We start from the raw sequence: 19,896 nt of genomic DNA, 5'->3' as shown, positions 1-19,896 counted from the left end.
ATTAAGAGCAGTTGTTCTTGCAAATGACCTGGGTTCAACTCCCAGGGTCCTTATAGTGGCTTGCAACCTCCACACTGCAGTTCCAGGGGATCCAGTTCTCCTTTCTGACTTCCAAGGGCACCAGGCATTCATGTGGTGCACATACATGCATGCAGGCAAAATTCCCATACAAATAAAATTTTAAATTCTTTGTTTGGTTTGTTGAGACAGAGTTTCTCTGTAGCTTTGGAGCCTGTCCTGGAACTAGCTCTTGTAGACCAGGCTGGTCTCAAACTCGAACTCACAGAGACCAGCCTGCCTCTGCCACCCGAGTGCTGGGATTAAAGGCCTGTGCCACCACTGCCCGGATAAAATTTTAAATTCCAAGAAAACAACCACAAAACCTCTGAAAGATCTCCTTGCATCAGCCCCATGCATGAGTGTTGGGGTAGTAGGCATATGCCACTGTTCTTGGTTCTTATCTGCAACCTTTTGTGTTTCCTTGAGGCATTATTTGTCATAACTGGACAATTCTGAAAAATATCTATGAGGCAAGGTCTGCTGTCACCCAGACCTATCTCAGCTTTGTAGCCAAAAATGACTTTCATTCCTGACTGCCCCGCCTCTACCTCAGAAATGCTGAGGTCACAGGGCTGTACCCTACCTTGGCTCTAGGCAAGAAATTTGCAAGAGTCTTATCAAGGTCATGTAGGCTTCACGGCTTCTTGACGCTATTACCTGTTATATTTCCTAATGCTGTAAATGTACTGACTTAAAGGTGTATTTATTACCTACCGAAAGATCTCTGATGTCAAATTAAAACAGTGACCTCTGCATTTATTTGATTTAATAATGCTTAAACTTTTTTTGAACTCCTTGAGGACTATCGACTGGGCCTAAATTTAATGCTGCCTACGGTCGGTGTGTTGCTCCTCCTGTTCTGAGAGTCAGGGAAAGCAGGGCAGCTGCAGCGTATCTGTGCTGTAATTCTCCATTAGGAATCAATACAGAGCGAGAACAACGCCCTCTGCAGTAGCGATTAGTAAGCATCCTTTCCCGATTTGTCACACGGAAAGTGCTGAGCGAGAACTTATTTATTTCCCCGAATTAACTAAATGGTTTTGTTCACTGCTTTATCTTGACGTCTCCTAAAATAGCTCTTGTAGGACTGCAGCAAGAACTTTTAAAGGTTATAAAGTCACTTTTTCCTTAACGTAGAAAACGATACAAGGAGACTTAGAGGAGGGTTAACTACTCCAGGAATGCCTTCATTGTAGATCGGAGATACATCTATCATTCTTACAAATCTTTTTAGATACATGGTTTATTTTACTCCTATGGTGACCTGTGAAAAGGTTAGGGAAGGCTCTTAGCAGTACCTCTCCCAATTTAAAGCGTGCATACCCTTGACTCAGCTGTCCCACTTCTGAGAGTCAGAGCCTGCACAAGAAGGGAAAGACAAATGGACAAGGATGCTACGGCATTTTCCATAGTACCGTTATTAAAAATAATCCAAAATGGACACCACATAGATGCTCATCTGTGAAAGCTTCAAGTATGACATGTGTCCATAAATTACCCATGTACTATGTGCTTATGAAGAAAGGAAAGAGATGAATGGATAACCACTAACATATTTGCATGGAAAAAAAAGCCATAGAACTTTAAAAGGGCAGCGTTTGTTCTTCCTCTGAACATGCATCAAAACACTCCTCTCTGAGAAGCGCTGCTCTAACAGTACTGAGTGAGAAGCAGAGGCAGAATTGGCCCCAGTTTGTTGGTACTTCGCTCTCCAAATGATGATTTCACTATAAAAATAAGGCATCATCACTGTTACAAACCCAGAAGCTCGTTTAGTAGGGAATCTTGTCCTCCCTTCTCTCTTCCCGATTTGAGGGCTAATCATTGGTAAATTTCAGGTGTACAGATTTTAATTACAAACACACATATACAGGTCCCGTGATAGCTCCCACACAGCAAAGAATCACTTGTCTCAAAATGTCAGTAATGCCAAGTTCAGAAGTCATGTGTTTAGATTAGAAGGTTATAGCCATGATTAACCTTGCAGGTTGTCTATTGGATTAATGTCAGGGGGTGTCATTCTCATTGTGGGTGCTTTCTGCATGGCAACAGACCTTTATCTGACATGTACAGGTTCATGTCCCAGGAGGGCAAGTACTGTGTCCTTGTGTTCTTTTTTTTTTTTGGATTTTTTTTAAGATTTATTTATTTATTATGTATACAACATTCCTTCCATGTATGTTTGTATGCCAGAAGAGGGAACCGGATCTCATTATAGATGGTTGTGAGCCACCATGTGGTTGCTGGGAATTGAACTCAGGACCTCTGGAAGAGCAATCAGTGCTCTTAACCTCTGAGCCATCTCTCCAGCCCCCTGTCCTTGTGTTCTGTTCTGCCCCTAGTGCAAAGGCTACTGTGGTCGCAGCCTCTGTTGAATGGATACACTGAGGGAGGTACCACCTTGTGCTCTGGGATTTCCAATTTGTTGCAGATGTAGACGATGTAAGAACCTTTGGAAGGAACTAAACATGACAGCAGATGTCTTCATTTCTGCCTGGAAGTTGGAAAAAAATTGGTGAAACCCATATTTAGTTGCAGAACATCTTGGTAACTTTTTCCAGAATTCTTACTTTTTAATGAGAAAAATCATTATTCTTTATGAAAAAAATGCCAGTCAAGAATACTATCAAGCCTTCCTAGAAGTGGCTTTTAAAAATCCTACTACCATTTTTTTTTGACTATGTAGACTCAAAGAGGAAAAGATATAACTTTAAGAAATTTCTCAGACATGGACCTGGAGAGATGGCTCAGTGGTAAGAGCTCAGCTGCTGTTCCAGAGGACTGGGATTTGATGTCCAGCACCCACAGGGTGGCTCACAGCTGTCTGTAACTCCAGCTTCCAGGGATCTACTGCCCTCGTATGGCCTGTGTAGGCACTGCACACACTTCACAGCTGTGCACTTGGGTAGCCATATAGAAAACTAATTAAATAAATATGTAAACTACTTAATACCCGATAGACTAAGAAAATGTATTTAATTTTATTTGATTTGCACAACAGTGAAACAGCTACGCATAAGTTATCCTTTTTTAAATTAATGTTATTTATTTATTTGTTTGTTTATTTATTTATTTATTTTGGTTTTTCGAGACAAGGTTTCTCTTCTCTGTGGTTTTGGAGCCAGTCCTGGAACTAGCTCTTGTAGACCAGGCTGGTCTTGAACTCACAGAGATCTGCCTGCCTCTGCCTCCCAAGTGCTGGGATTAAAGGCGTGCGCCACCACCGCCCGGCTCTTTTTTTTAAAAAAAATTTATTTATTTATTATGTATACAATATTCTGTCTACATGTATTCCTGCAGGCCAGAAGAGGGCACCAGACCTTATTACAGATGGCTGTGAGCCACAATGTGGTTGCTGGGAATTGAACTCAGGACCTTTAGAAGAGCAGGCAATGCTCTTAACCACTGAGCAATCTCTCTAGCCCAAATTAATGTTATTTAGAGACAGGGTCTTACACTGTAGCCCAGACTGGGCTTAAACTCATGATCCTCCTGCCTCAGCCTCCCTCATTTTGGAGTAAAAAGTGTGTATCACCACTCCAGCTTATTAATATTTTATAATAAAAATTAAAACTTATAAAAATTGGTCTGGTGTAGTCAGTCCTAAGTAGCCCAGGCCTGTAGTATCAGCCGTATGAGAAACTTTGGCAGGAGGCTGATGTGAGCCACAAGTCCTATACAGCAGAAGTACAGCTGACAGAGCACTGGACAGACTCACGGGAGTGTCCACTCTAATGAGCAACCCGGTTTGCAGAGCTTCGGGAACACTTGTCTTTTGGATAGTCACTGTCAATTCTGTAGAAATATTGTGGAATCATGGCACTTCTCCCTTCCATAATGGCATTCATCCTGAAATACCCCAGCAGTGTATAAATCATTCTTTAAACCTGACTTCTCCTGTACTGGCAACTGTATGCCTTCCCTGACACCATGGGGCCATGGTGTGAAAGCATTCACTCAGCCAAACCCTTGTTCTAATGGTCAAATCTACAAAAAGCTGGACCACCCCAATTGTCCTCATTGACAGAACTTATTGACAAAAAAGGAGCCTTGAGCAGGGGGCACTGAACAGAGAGACAATATGTCTGCTCCTACACAGGTCTGGGAGGCCCTGAATTCTCTCACAGCCGAGTCAGGAGAGTATAGCCTGCTGGTCTTTGCTCTGCCCTAACAAGCTATTAATATTCTGCACTTACCTTTACCTTTCATTTGACATGAGGTCTTAGTCTAGGAAATTAACTGTTTGTGCCTTTACCCCTAAAATATACAGGAAAAAAGCTTGGGTTGCTAAACCAGCTCCAGAGAAAGAAATTCCTTCTCACCTGGGTGCCAGCAGACACAGCACAGGATGCTTGGCCCAGGGGCATGCTCCATTCTAATCCTTCTGATATCTTCTGGGGCGTTTCACAGCTGCTCCCATTCTGAGACATAAGGCACCTACCTTGTTAGTTCTTTGTTCATCCAGTTAACTCTAAAAAAAAAAGCATGCTTGTTACTATTGTTATCGCCTATAGAATTGCTAGCTCTCTCTGTATGTCTATGTAAACTGGAAAGCTTGTGGGACGAGAGGAACAGCAGTGAGAAAGAACAGCCAGGACCATCATAAGGGGAATATCGAGAGAGCATAGAGTAAATGGAACATGATAAAAAGACGTATGTGAGCTAACATTGTATTTGCTCACCCTCAGATAGCTTTAGCCAGTTTTTGCCCGCTGTAGCAATCCTCCTGAATCCTGAGAGGTTTCGTGGGGCTGGGCCTGCCTGGGCTACAGAGTGAGTCTTAAGGCTCAGTGGGAGTAATTCACGGAGAGCCTGTCTCAGGAAGCAAGAGGAGGGCTCGGGGTGTGGCTCAGTGGTAGACAGACACTTTTCTAGCAGGTAGAAGGTCTTAGATCAAGTCTCTGTACCTGGGGCGTGCCAGCTTGAGGGAAAGGGAAGGTCTGGTGTGATGGATTCAGAGTTCTTTCTGTACACGATTAACTATTTTGCCAATGAGATGTCCCTATTTTGTATAGATCAGAAGTTGTAGCATGCAGAGGTCAAAGCCTTGGAGGAATGCCAAGCCTTCCGTGGAGGCTTTCAGCTCTGCAGCTCTGTGTTCTTTCTTCTTCACCATAGTAAAATTAAGGAGCAGGACCATTTCTTTGAAAATAAATATAGTTCTACTGAATTGTGAGACTTTGTCTTTTGCTTTTAGACAGCCCAGGTTGACCTTGGACTTGCTGTGTAGACTGTGTGGGACTGGAAGTCTTGATATTCCTACCTTAGCTACCCAGTGCCTACAGGTGCCACCATCCCTGGTTTATGAAAAAAATTTAAATATTATTCCAATTCTTCCAACTTGACACAGTTGGTATTCACAATTAAAACTGACTGTATAAAACCAAAATCTAAATCTTTCAAGGTGTTAGTGATACGTGGATTTCCACGTGTTAGCTGTTCAGCTCAGTTTTTCTTTTGTTGTTCTCTTAAAGACTTCAGGAGAATTATCCCATGAAATGTTTATGTCCTTCTAGTCTGCTTAACTACTTGGTTCCCTGTTCTTTTCCAGGATATGTGATTTCTGAGCAATTAGTACACTGATAATATACTTGTTAGCTTTAATGAGTAGAGGCTCATTTAATGGTAGGAAGTAGAGTCGGCTAGAACAAGAATGCTAACGTAGGTTGCAGAGTAAGACACTGGCTCAAAATTTAAAACAAAGCAAAAAAAACCCCTAAGCAACCACCCTCACCCAGGAGACTTGGAGAAAGCTCTGTCATTGTACATTGAGAGTGCCTTGTGCCACAGGCACTTTTTCCTCTGCATATTTGCAAGGTTCTGTTGCCTTGGGCTGCCAGGAAACTATCTTGGTTGGACTACGGCAGGCTTCAGATAGTCTCTGCGGGGGTGGCTTGCTTTCATTACAGTGTTTTTGTGTGATTGCCTCTGCAGGCCTAGAACTTTCCACTGCCGTAGCAATTGTTCGTCAGAATATTAAGAGTGAGCTGGTGCAGGCGCCTGTCACACACGCACAGCCTTCTCAGCAGCCCTATAGGTGCTGCTGTCCTGTGTCTGTTTTCATGGGCATAGAAACCGAGATGCAAACAGGCTAGGTGACTTGCCTTGAATCACTTCATAAATATTAGGAACCAGAATAGAATCTAGCCTGGACATTTTAAAATTCCAAGTTTTGCTTTTGAGATGGGGTCTGGATGACCCTTGGGCTCAAGTGATCCTCCTGCCTGAGCCTCTTGAGCAGTGGTTCTCAGCCTGTTGGTCTTGACTCCTTTGAGGATCAAATGACCCCCTTTTTTTTTTGGTTTTTCGAGACAGGGTTTCTCTGTGGTTTTGGAGCCTGTCCTGGAACTAGCTCTTGTAGACCAGGCTGGTCTCGAACTCACAGAGATCCACCTGCCTCTGCCTCCCGAGTGCTGGGATTAAAGGTGTGTGCCACCACCGCCTGGCTTCAAATGACCCTTTCACAGGGGTTGCAAATCAGATGTTTACATTCATGAGAGTAGCAAAATTACAGTTACAAAGTAGCAAGGAAAATAATTTTATGGCTGGCTTCACTACAACCTGAGGAACTGTATTAAAGGGTCATAGCATTAGGAAGGTTGAGAATCTCTCCCTTGAGTCCCTAATGCCACGATACCATTCTCAACTCTTATCGGCTGGGTTACGTTGCTCTTTATGTTCAAATCTGAGTACGGCAGCGTCTCTAATTTTAAGATGAGTCTAGTGAACTTCAGAGAAAATGAAGACGGCTCTCATGCCGTTGTTCCCTAACCAAAGATAACATTCTAAAATCATTAGAGAAAAATGAGGGGTAGCGGCCCGGTGGTGGTGGGTCATGCCTTTAATCCCAGCACTCGGGAGGCAGAGGCAGGTGAATCTCTGTGAGTTTGAGGTCAGCCTGGTCTACAAGAGCTAGTTCCAGGACAGCTAGGACTGTTACACAGGGAAACCCTATCTCAAAAACCAAAAACAACCAAAAAAAAAAAGATGAGGGTTAGCATATGGCAATAAGTGAATACCGGATCACTTATCCAGCCATATATTCACTCAGTGAATAGACTGAACCCTGAAGTGTTGTTACTCAGGGCTAGAGAGAGTGGTGAGAAAAGCAGCGAAGAAGACAGACTTTAATCATAACCACACAAGATCCACATGGCTACGGTAAAGACGAGGGACATGGCGCTAATGCAGTGTGAACTGGAGTAGGAAAGAGGTTTTCAGGAAAACCTGTCTGCTGAGGTCTGAAGAATGCGTGACTTGGCCAGGGCAGGGGAAGGGAGGGCATGTGCCTCGTTGATGGGAACGTGTGTGGCAGAAGCTGATCCTTCAGTACAGTTGGAACCAAGGAGAGCAATGCCAGCAGGGGCCAGGGACATTGGAAAGCTGAAGAAATCCGTTAGGCCAACGTTTAGCATCAGTCAGTCCATGTTTTGAAAAGATTGCCTGGATCTCTGCAGAGAACCAAGCCATGGTGAGCAGGCGAGGAGCTGCAGAGCCGGCTCTGTCGCATCTCAGTTGGCTCATGGTTCTCTTCTCTACCTGGACAGAAGCCTGCAGCAGGCAGAGAACTCCTCAAATGCTGGCATCGAGCAGCTTTCACTCCTGGCAATGTTTGGCAGCAGTAGTCAAGCGGCATCCACTAGTGCTCCATCCTTCAGATATCAAGTGGCATCTGCTAGTGCTCCATCCTTCAGATATCAAGCGCCATCCGCTAGTGCTCCCTCCTTCAGACATTGGAACTCTTGGCCCTTGGCAATGGCTGTGGTTACAGCTCTCAGCTAGGGGCTGACAGACTTTAGCTCTGAGACCTGAGAGTTCTCTGGACCTCTTCTGCCAACCAGAGCCTGCAGGTTCTCCTCTCGGCCCCTTACAGCCTGTATTCTTCATTTCAGCTTTCTGTTCTCTTGCTATTTCTGTTTCTGCCTCTCTTTGTTTTGTTTGTTTGTTTTTCTTTACTGGCTGTTCTTGATCTGTTTGGCTACTCCAGTTTGGCTGCCACAGCTCGGCCTCTGCTGGGACCATTCATGGTGCCTGTTTCCAGTGATGCTGTCTGGGATGCTTGTGGAGGCGACTCAGGAAGACACCTTTCAGGAGTCTGTCTTCTTCCGCTGTGCAGGACCCAAGGATGGAGCTCAGGCCATTATGCTTGGTGGCCTGTGCCTTTACCTCCCAGGCCATCTGACCAGTCACAAAATCCCTCTGCTAAAGTAACAGTGGGAGTTCTCCCCTTCTGGCCAAAGTGGAAGCGGTAGAAGGGTGGGCTAGAGTTCTCTGAGGCTTATGGGAACAAAGTATCTGGTACAAATTGTTTCAAACAGTGCTGTCAGGAGCCGCAGTGATCAGCTGCGTCATCCAGCTGTGTTCTGGAGGTATCTGTAGAGTGTTGAGAGCAGTCTGGTTAGCTGTCAGTCCCATTAGCTCTTTCGTTTAAGACATCCAGAGGATCAAGGCAGCATCCAGGAGCTGCTAATTAGGGCCTCCTCTATCCCCATGCCCCAGTGTGTGCTTATTTCATCCGACAATGAGAGCAGAAGGGATGCGTACAATATACATTTGAAGACCCTGCCCCTAACTAATAGTGGTAACTGACTTTAACAGCACTTAATGCCGCTCAGTGCCCCAGGACATGGGGAGGCCCCTCATTTGGAACAACTAGAGTACAGTTTGGTTATTTTTAGATTTATTTATTACATAATATGTTTATGAGTATTTTGTTTGCATGTATGTATGTGTCCCGTATGTGTGCCTGGTGTCCTGGGTGGTCAGAAGAGGCGTAGGAGCCTCTGGAATTGGAGTTATGGATGGGAGTGAGCCACCATGTGAGTGCTGAGGAGTGAACTCAGGTCTCCTCCAAGAGTAACAAGTGCTCTTAACAGCTGAGCCATCTCTCCAGCCCCTGGAGATTACTTTTAGCGACAGACTTTTCCTAGTCCTGGGGAGGGATTCAGCTAGCTTGTGGTAGGCGGGTGACAACAGAGAAAGTAGGGAATACATGCATTTAGGGGCATGAAGTTTTAGGGGCAAGGCCAACAACATGCTTGTGGATTGTATGCAGCTGTAAGGGAGAAAGTGGTGTCAAGTGTGAGTCATAATTTTTAGATGACAGAACCAGACAGGCGATAGAGCCACTCACTGTGATGGGAAAAACTGACCGGGGGGGGGGGATTATGATTATGCTCTTGGAAATGATCTCATGGAATTCTCTCTATAAATAGATTGAGTAGAAGTTCCAACACTGCAGCGCCTCCTTAAGACTTAGGGCCTAAAGTAGTTTTATACAAATATACAGCAATATGAATCTAAATAATTCATTCAATATTTTATATATAAAATTATGTCAAGTAAAGTACATGTCTTTATATTTCCAGTTAATAGATGAATTTTACTTCAGTATATCTATTTTCTTTTTATGAAGCAGTTAGAATTTATTAGATGTGTTTGTTTTCTAGGATTTTGATATCGACCCCATCCATAGCCCTGACAATTGAAAGGCATTTACTCTTTGTTTTGTCAGTGTGAGGGATTGACCCCGGGGCTGATTCTTGCAGTCCACCACAGAAAAACACCCCGCAGCCCTTGGTACCTAAATGTTATTAAGTTGCTCTGTATTAAGTACTGAGTGTTATTTAAAAATTCAGCATATTTCTATAGTGAGTAATATGATTAACTAAGAATTATATCTGACCCAGAGTATCTCTAATAGCGTTTGTGTTAATATTTCATTTTGAAAGCCACATCAGGGGACTAGAGAGATGGCTCATCTGTTAAGAGCACATGCTGTTCCTGCAAAAGACCTGAGTTTGAATCCTAGCACCTACATCAAGCAGCTCACAGCTGCCTATAACTCCTGCTCTAAGAGAAATCGGACACCTCTGAACTTTTGGAGCATTTACATTCATGGGGGTGCACACACACACCCCAATTTAAAATAAAAATAAATCTTAAAAATTAGCTGGATGAAATCAGTGGTGGATGCCTGTAATTTCAGCACTTGGGTGATAGAGGCAGGAGGATTAGGAGTTGAAGGCTGTACTTGGTTACTTGGTTATATAGGGAATCCAAGGGGAGCCAGGGCTACATGATATCCTGTTACAAACAAACAAACCTAAAACAATAATAACTTAAATTTTAATTGGATCATTAACAGTGTTGATTTCTTAAAGTATAGGTATTTACGGAGACCAGCCCAGCGTACTAATTTCTTAAAACTTGTTATGCAGGATTGCCTGAACTGTCCTCTGCTGCAAAACACGAAGACCGTTTATTTAAGGATTTATTTGAAGACTACGAAAGGTGGGTTCGTCCTGTGGAACACCTGAGTGACAAAATAAAGATCAAGTTTGGCCTTGCAATATCTCAGTTGGTGGACGTGGTAAGTCTGCCTGCTCTTACGAAGTCCATTTCACATCGATTTTAGGTAAAGTCAGTTTTTTCCCAGATGCATGTCAGACACCAGAGGTTACCAAGGTGACCAGACGTAGCCCTTTGCCACAAGGAGCTGACTAGGGAACAGTGACTAGTGTGCCACAGGTATAGTGATACTTTGTTTTTATGTTGTTGTGTAGTAAATAATCTTATTTCATTTGCTAATGCTAGGTCTGTCCTTAATCAAATTCAAAGATATTAAACATTTTATCAAGTTGAGGCAGGACCAAGCGATCCCCACTGAGCCAACTCTCCAGTCCCTGGAATGTATTTTTGATATCATTTTGCTTACTGCTTTTTCTCCTAGTTATGTTAAAATCCTCATATAATTTATTCATATTTCTATTGGCAGAAAATTGTCCAGCTTTCTTCTAATGACATTTGTGCACAAATGTCTGAATTTCTCCCTCCTTTAAGAAAGGCGGGTTGAGTACATGGTGTGTGTCTTCACACCCTTTTAGGGCAAAGTGAATAATGTTGTTCTCACATCTTAGATCTTCTTAAGTTTGAGGAAATGTGCCAGGCAGTGGTGGTGTGTGCCTTTAATCCCAGCACTCAGGAGGCAGAGGCAGGCAGAACTCTGTGAGTTTGAGGCCAGCCTGGTCTTCAGAGTGAGTTCCAGGACAGCCAAGGCTACACTGAGAAACCCTGTCTCGGAAAATAAGAAAAAAATTGAGAAACTGTAGTAGTTGAGGCCATGAAAACTAAATATAGAATCACAAGTGATAAGCTTTGGAGAAGTTTACCTGAACGACAGAATGTTTAGAGTAATAATATGAGCTTAATCTTGTTTTTTAGAGTGAGAACAATTAGCAGGTGTTCATTCTATATGGAAAGGAGCATTTTTATCGAAATGTTTAACTTTTTAAACCTTAAGGACCTTATTAGAGAGAGAGAGAGAGAGAGAGAGAGAGAGAGAGAGAGAGAGAGAGAGAGAGAGAGAGAGAGCGCCAGCGCACAAACAAGCTAGGCAAGGAAGCTGTAAATCTCAGCGAGTGCAGGAGGAGGAACATTAACCGGAATCCACCCCTTTTGAGATAGGGGCAGCCGTGGAAGACTGCAGCCGCTATAGAAAGTGGGTATGGTCTTCAGAAAAACTGAGAAGCCAGAGTGTCTGGAAAAGCATACTTGGGGTTTCGGCTGATATTCAAAGATGAAATAAAAGGGTAAGATAGGTCCCTTTTCTGAGTTAGAGCTCAGGCTTAGCAGTGACAGTCAGCAACTGCCACCGTGTTCAAGCTCTTAAGGAATTACTGCTGTGGAATGGAAACAACCAACCTTTCTTCTTCTCTTTCTTTTTAAATAGGATGAGAAAAACCAGCTAATGACAACAAACGTCTGGTTGAAACAGGTGTGTATGCCAATCAAGCAGGTGCCCAGCTAGCAGCTTGCCCACTCCTTATTTTAGGTCCTCTGTGGCCAAAAAGGCAAAGCTCATAGAAAGTCTCAGGGGAGAATAAGCAAGCCTTATGGGCATCTAGGGGAGAAGAGTGTTCTGGGTAAAGGACCAGCAAGTGAAAGGTCCAGAGGCTGAACTGTATCTAGTAATTGTGGGTAAGGTGTGTGAGCCATGGGGAGCCCCGTGGAGATGGGGGGTCAAAGGAACAATGAGAAGCCAGTAGAATAGTAACTTACAGGACCCTGCAAGGATGTGGATTTTTACTTTTTATTTAAAAAAAAATGTTTATTTTTATTTATGAGCATTTAGTCTGCATGCATCTAAATATACATGTACATGAAATGCCCAAGGAGGCCAGAAGAGGGCATTGCATCACCAGGAACTGGCATTATAGAGGGTTGTCAGCTGCCATGCAGAGGCTGGGAACTGGACCTGTCTACAAAAGCTTCAAGTGCTCTTAGCCACTGAGCCGTCTGCCTAGCCCCAGGATTTGGCTTTTAATTTGAGTGCAACAGGAATGGACAGGAATGCAACTAGTCATTGTTATAGTTATTAGCATGCTAACTACACATTATTGGGATTCCCTGTGACAGCGTCATCCATACATACAGCATGTATGTCCCTCCATCCCTATGTTATGACCCTCCTCTTCCAGCACCCCTCCCATTCCCTAGTGATCTCTCTGTAATGAATTATTTTAATTATGGACCATGATACGTATGTCTCCAGCTGTTGTTGAATATTTTCCATTGTTTATTCTTTCTCTGTCTCTGATTGTGCCTGACAAGTAGAGAACCGTGAATGCATCAGTACGGGTCCTCCCCTGTGCCTCATCAGGACCACAGCTGGAGTCAGTGCACAGAGGGGCAGGATGTTATTCTTGAGAAGGTTTTCTGAATTGGGGACAGAAATGATTCGTGTCTAAAGGTTCTGGATATGACAGGAAGTATATCTTTCACTTATTTTATAATGTATTGATTGAAATGGAGTTGACTTTCTCATTTTACAGGAATGGATAGATGTAAAATTAAGATGGAATCCTGATGACTATGGTGGAATAAAAATTATACGCGTCCCTTCAGACTCTCTGTGGATCCCAGACATCGTTTTGTTTGACAAGTAAGTTATGTTCTAAATATTACCTTACATTTCCAAAAGAAAACTTCCGCTGCTACCAGGCACTAGTAACTTTTCCCCTCACGTCTGCAAATTGTTTAGCTATGAAATCAAATGACTTGGATTTGTGCTTATTTGTTTCATGGGTGCTGTGTATCCTTTGTCTTTTTAGTGTGTTATTTTTATCAGAAACATGTCACCTGGTTTCTGAAATAAGAAAAAAGGACTTGGCAAACATAGAAAGGAATAAGGAAGGGTGAGGAGAGAGGTCATGCTTGTGATTAGCTTACATAGACAGGAAACTTTTACGTGCTTGGCGGTGTGTTCACAGCAGTTTTAAATGCTGGGTGTGCCGACTGTCTTACATGGACCTATGGCAGTTACGCTTTGCTAGGGTCACAAAGCTCTCATGTGGCAGAGAGAGGTTTCACCCCAAGACACTGTGATGTCCCCATTTGCTTCCTTATTCAAGTCAGACTTCCACGTTTGCGGGGATTTGTTTTTAGTTGAGGTTACAGTTTATGTTCAACACTGTCTTCTAATATTTTCTAGAGATGCCGTCCGTTAGCACAATATTGCCATTTTCCCACGGTGAGGAGCTCGGGGTTAATTTTTAACCCATGCATGGGCAGCCTCTCTAGGAGTGTTTTGAGGGTAATTGCCAGTACCAGCTGCATTTTCCCCACCCAGGGCCCTCTCAGAGTAAATGGGAGAGCTTGCTTGCATTTATGCTAAAGCACCTCTCCTATTTGCACAAAGGCTTTTTAGAACAAATGCTATGCAAAATATGATCTTTTGGAACCTTTTACCTCATGGTCCTCGATATGGGAGGATGAAGAAAGCGTGAAAGGTAGCACGGGGCTGCTCCCTGTACATCAGCTCCCTCAGCAGCTGAAAGCATTCTGTCCTGTTTGCACAAAGGCCTTGGCATAAGGACAGCAAATGCCGTGCAAAAACGATCTTTTGGATCCTTTTACACCCGTGTTCCTCAATGTGGGAGGATGAAGAAAGCTTATAATGTAGCACGGGGCGGCTCCCTGAGCATTGGCTGCTCTCTGTAATTGAACCTGAGGATACACAGCAGGACTGTTGTGAAGGACTCGGGGGCTGGGGCTTCTACCTGCTGCTGTGCCTCTTTAGTGCAGGAGGTCCAGGCGGGCCTTGCCTGGTGCAAATTCTCTGGTGGAAGAGGAAGTCTGGAGATAAAGAGTCAGGCTCTGCCTCTGTGCATGCCTGGTATAGAAACAGCCTGATTCTATTTGTATGTCAAGTAAGGTCTTTTCAACTATAAAAATCTCAGCATTTTGATAAACATGGATTTGCTCATCTCACAATACAAAGGGGAGAGTAGGCTCAGTTCCAGCAGAATCATACATGTCAGGAAGATGTCCAGAAAGCGACGACCCGTGGCTGGAGCAGGCATTTGGGCACTTAGTAATTTCAAACTTATTTCATGCTGTTACCCACAGGTTTCCTTTTATATTGGGCTTATAAAATGTGTGCTCGGGTTGTTTGATTTAGGCACCATTACTGTGTGTTTCTCTTAGTGCAGATGGACGTTTTGAAGGGGCCAGTACGAAGACGATTGTCAAGTACAATGGCACTGTCACCTGGACACAACCAGCAAACTACAAAAGTTCCTGTACTATCGATGTCACGTTTTTCCCATTCGATCTCCAGAATTGTTCCATGAAATTCGGCTCTTGGACGTATGATGGATCCCAGGTTGATATAATCCTAGAGGACCAAAATGTAGACAGAACTGACTTTTTTGACAACGGAGAATGGGAAATCATGAGTGCCATGGGGATCAAAGGGAACAGAACAGACAGCTGCTGTTGGTACCCTTTCGTCACGTACTCTTTTGTGATTAAACGGCTGCCTCTCTTCTATACCTTATTTCTCATTATCCCCTGCATCGGGCTCTCATTTCTGACTGTGGTAGTCTTCTATCTCCCGTCAAACGAAGGTGAAAAGATCAGCCTGTGCACGTCAGTGCTTGTCTCTCTGACCGTCTTCCTTCTGGTTATTGAAGAGATCATACCCTCGTCATCCAAAGTCATACCTCTGATTGGGGAGTACTTGGTGTTTACCATGATTTTCGTGACACTCTCCATTATGGTGACTGTCTTTGCCATCAACATCCACCACCGCTCTTCCTCAACACACAATGCTATGGCACCGTGGGTCCGTAAGATATTTCTTCACAAGCTCCCCAAACTGCTCTGCATGAGAAGTCATGTCGACAGGTACTTCACTCAGAGGGAAGAAACCGAGGATGGCAGCGGACCGAAGTCTAGGAACACCTTGGAAGCTGCGCTCGGCTGCATCCGCTACATCACGAGACATGTCAGGAAGGAGAACGACGTCCGAGAGGTCTGTGGCGGGTATTCAGTCTGCTGCCCTGCAAAGCCAAAATGGGGCATCTGCCCGTCTCACTTTTCCATTTCCCCAGAGCATCTTGAATGACTATAAAGAAAGCTTCGCTATGCATTTGACGGGATAGTAATTTTTTGGGGGGGGGGATAGTAATTTTTCGCCATAACTTTTGGCTCTGGAATGGGATGATTTACTGATTTGGATTTCTCTTTAGTAACTTTGTTTCTGAATTTTGGCATTATAATTTATCAAAAGTTATTTTTTTTTGAAGAAAGAGCCTAATCTAGTTTTATAAGTACAGGCAAGATACTTTTCTAGAAAAACATCTTATTGTGGCTCATTTACAAAATTAGTAAAGTTTTTCATTAGTAAAATTGAAAGAATAAGGTGCATACCTGTAATCCCACCATTCAGGGGCTGTGGCAGGAGGATTGAGAAAGTCTTGGGCTACTTAGCAAGTTCAAGGTCAGTCTAGACTACATAGGGAGACTACATCTCATAAAAGCAAAATGAAATTTAAAAACCATAAAAAGAGAAAAGGAGTTAGGTGTTCTCATGTGTTATGTTCATACGTCAAGGTTTTCCTGTGAGGCAATTATAGTATCTAATGTGCTTAAAACAAAATTTGTCTAAAGCCTTACAGAAAATAAGTTTGGTTGGCTTGTAAAGGTTAATTGACATTTGAGATACAAATATTGGACATGTGTTTTATCAATTTATAGTGTTGAACTGCTGGGTTTTTTTCTGATTTTCAATGGCCACTATTTTCCTTTTTTCTATTATATGATATTTTTAAAGTTATGCCTATTAATATTTTATAACTGAATTTATATTTAATGGTCCCATTAAGATTATGTAAATTCTAATATATTTCTATTAATCCTTTTCCAGATTTATTTCCTTATTTTATGTGTATGAGTGTTTTTCTGCCTGATTGTATGTGCATCACATGTGTGCCTGGAGCCTGAGGACGTCTGAAGAGGGCTTCAGAGGCCCTCGAACTGGAGTTACAGATGCTTGTGAGCCACGGTGTGGGTGCTGGGAACTGAGCCCTGGTCTACAGGAGCAATAAATGCTCCTAACTGCTGAGCCATCTCACCAGCTCCCAAATTCTAATTTCTAAAGTTTTTTAAATGGAGATTTTCTATCAGGTGCAAGTCATAGATGCAATGAATCTGATAAAATAGCAGTGCAGTCTTTACTACTGTTTCATAGTCTGAAGCTCCCAGCTTCCCTTGCCCTGACAGCCTTTGTCCCCTCCCTCCCTCCCTCCCTCCCTCCCTCCCTCCCTCCCTCCCTCCCTCCCTCCCTCCTTCCCTCCCTCTGTTCTTTTCTCTCTCTTTCCTTCTCTTCCTTCTTCTCTCCTTACCCTCTCCTTCTCTTCCCCTCCCTCCCTCCTACCCCCCCCCTTTTGAGGCTAGCCTGAGACTTGCTGTGAAGACCAGGCTGACTCTAAACTAACAGAAATTCATTCACATTTTGGAATTAAAGGCTCGTACCACCTCTACACTGAGAACCCCCATCCCCTGTTCCCCTAGACTGTTTTTTTTTTAGACAGGGTTTTGCTATGTAGCTCAGGTTAGCCTTGAACTCTCAATCCTCTTACTTTAGCCCCCTGAATGCTGGGTTTACAGCAAGCACCACTATGTCCAGGGAATAACTTTGAGTTAACTTTTTGTTGTTGTTTGAGATGTGGTCCCACTTGTTCAGGCTCCTCCTGCCTCAGTCTTCCAAGTAGCTGGTACCATATACACGTGCCACCCTGCCTAGTTCACTTCTAACTAACTTGTTGGCTGTAGTATGTGGTGGTGGTGGTATAATTAAAGCATCATTATAAGGGTTTTAACTATTAGTGGACTGTTAAAAGGTGAGAATATTTGTCAGCTAATGATTTAGACTGGAATGGAATTTAATAAGTTATACCAGTTTATCTTAGAGACCTGGGCACAGGATTGCTTATGCTTTGAAGACAGCAAATGATTATCTTCTGTGTTTTTTTTATTCTTAAAATGTGTACAAGTTTGATATTTGTATTTAATGTTTGTTTTTTAACAGGTTGTTGAAGACTGGAAATTCATAGCACAAGTTCTTGACCGGATGTTTCTGTGGACTTTTCTTCTGGTTTCGGTCATTGGGACTCTGGGGCTTTTTGTTCCTGTTATTTATAAATGGGCCAATATCATAGTCCCGGTTCACATCGGAAATACAATCAAGTGAAGCCAAGAAATTACTATGGGTTTAGTGAGCAACCACACATCCCTTAGGACATGTATACAGTTATGAAAATGTGAAATTATTTTCAATTTGATATAGGCTGTAACAGATTAGTAATTTCTAACCTGGCTTAATATTGTCCATTAGAACTGTTGCAGGTAGCAACAGAACATTGTCCAGTTGCACTGGTGAGCGCCTACTAATGTGGAATCCATGAGGAAGTTCCTCTTTGGAGGTTGGCAAATACAGTTATAGTTGAAGACCGTTTAGAACTTTTTCCAAATTTAGTAAAAGCTTATAATTGTGTGGTTTTGTATTTTCAGAATGGGCCTTCTTAAATTATCCAGGCTGGCCTCAAACTGGACTCCAGTGAACCTCCTGTCTCAGCATCCTGAGTAGCCGGGACTATCGGTGCATTCCACCCTGCCCAACTCATATATATATTTTAAAATTCTATCTGTCCTGTATTCATGGATGTGTGATACATAATACTTCTATATGAATTAAGCCAATTACTTGGTTTAATAATGGCTTAATGTCTTAGTTAATATTGCTGTGAAGAGACACCATGACCACAGCAACTTTTTTTTAAAAAAAAAAAGATTTCTTTATTTATTTTATGTATAGAGTGCTTTATCAGCATGTATGACTTTATGCCAGAAGAGGGCATCAGATCCCACTATAGATGGCTGTAAACCACCATGTGGTTGCTGGGAATTGAACTCAGGACCTCTAGAAGGGCAGCCAGTCCTCTTAGCTGCTAAGCCATCTCTCCAGCCCTGCACATCAACTTTTTATAAAGGAAAACATCTATTTGTGGCTGGTTTACAGATTCAGAGGTTTAATACATTATTGTCATTGCGGGAATCATGGCAGCATGGAGAAGTAGCTCAGAGTTCTGTTTCTGGATCAGCAGGCAGCAGGAAGAGAGAATGAGCTACTGGGCCTGGCTGAGCTTCTGAAACCTCAAAGTCCATCCCCAGTGACACACTTCTTCCAATAAGGCCACAGCTCCTAATAATGCCACTCCCTAGTGATCAAACATTTAAATCTGTGAGTCTATGGGAACCATTCCTAATCAAACCACCACACTTAATACGAAGCTATTATTTTGTTTTGTTTTGAGACAGGGTTTATTTGTGTAACAGCTCTGGCTGTCCTGGAACTCGCTTTGTAGACCAGGCTGGCCTTAAACTCATAGAGATCTGCCTGTATCTGCCTCCTAAATGCTGGGATTAAAGGCATGCGCCACCACTGTCTGGCTCTTTACCAACAGTTTTCTTTTTCATAAGTGAAAAAGAGTGACTAGAAACTCCCTAGGTCACTTTATTCTTTAGATGCTCAAGTGGAATGGCTCTTGTGTTATCTAAGTTTGAAGCTATCTTCCATTGTAAACTTACAACAGGTAAGTAACTCCTGCAGACACAGTGACATATCCTTCGTAATGACTTCATATGCACAGTGACATATCCTTCGTAATGACATTCTCTGGTTAATAGAGTTGTTTGTGTGCATGGTTTATCCCTGACCCCAGAACAGCAGATTGCAGTTACGTCGATCCCATCTCAAAGGGGGCATATCTTTGCTTTGATAATTCTTTGGAAGAACCATCTTCCAAGCTTAAAGGTGTATTCTCAGCTGGATATGGTGTCTCACACCTGTCGTCTCTACTTTTAGGAGGCAGTGGCAGGGGAATTGCTGTGAGTTCTAGGTCAGTCTGAGTTACATTATGAGACCCTGTTTCAAAAGCTAACAAAAATTGCTCTTCTGAGTTGAGGTAAGCACATTGTCATATCTTATAATGTTTTATTATCTTTCACCCTAGCGATTATAATCATAAAATCTTAGAGCTGGTATTGTTGGCTGTTTTACTCTTTTGGCTTTTGGGGTGGGGGCACCACCCAGCTCCAATAAACCATACACGGAGGCTTATTCTTATAAATGCCCAGCCTCCGCTTGGCTTGTTTGTAACCAGCTTTTCTTAAATTATCCCATCTACCTTTTGCCTCTGAGTTTGTTCCTTTTCTTCTGTAATCTTACTTTCAGTCTTACTCCACGGCTGGCCCCTTCTTTCCTTACTCCTTGATCTCTTTTGCTCATTCTTCTCCCAGATTTCTCCTCCTATTTCTTCTCTCTGCCTGTCAGCATCACCTATCCTTGCTCCTGCCTCGCTGTTGGCCATCCAGCTCTTTATTAACCCATCAGGTGTTTTAGGCAGGCAAAGAATCACAGCTTCACAGAGTTAAACAAATGCAACATAAAAGAATGCAACACAGCTGTGCGTCATTAAACAAATGTTCCAC

The 19,896-nt window shown here is 43.0% G+C and overlaps 1 protein-coding gene across 3 annotated transcripts in view; it reads left to right on the top strand.

The window, feature by feature from the left end:
- The window catches only part of Chrna5 (cholinergic receptor nicotinic alpha 5 subunit), a 29,627-nt gene extending 10,048 nt beyond the window's left edge, over positions 1-19,579 (top strand). Inside the window, exons 2-6 of one of the 3 annotated variants that reach the window (XM_075965863.1) lie at positions 10,281-10,432; positions 11,792-11,836; positions 12,894-13,003; positions 14,548-15,376; positions 17,435-19,579. In XM_075965863.1, the coding sequence (XP_075821978.1) occupies positions 10,281-10,432; positions 11,792-11,836; positions 12,894-13,003; positions 14,548-15,376; positions 17,435-17,596 (1,298 nt within the window). In that variant the 3' untranslated portion in view covers positions 17,597-19,579. Of the gene's footprint in view, positions 1-10,280; positions 10,433-11,791; positions 11,837-12,893; positions 13,004-14,547; positions 15,377-17,434 lie in introns of those variants that run through there. The other 2 variants (XM_075965865.1, XM_075965864.1) reach the window with 2 other exon arrangements.
- Positions 19,580-19,896: the final 317 nt, after the last annotated feature.

This window comes from Microtus pennsylvanicus, chromosome 3 (genome assembly GCF_037038515.1).
Source record: "Microtus pennsylvanicus isolate mMicPen1 chromosome 3, mMicPen1.hap1, whole genome shotgun sequence".
In the NCBI taxonomy this organism is placed as follows: Eukaryota; Metazoa; Chordata; class Mammalia; order Rodentia; family Cricetidae; genus Microtus; species Microtus pennsylvanicus.
This window is presented reverse-complemented; position numbering and strand designations above follow the sequence as displayed.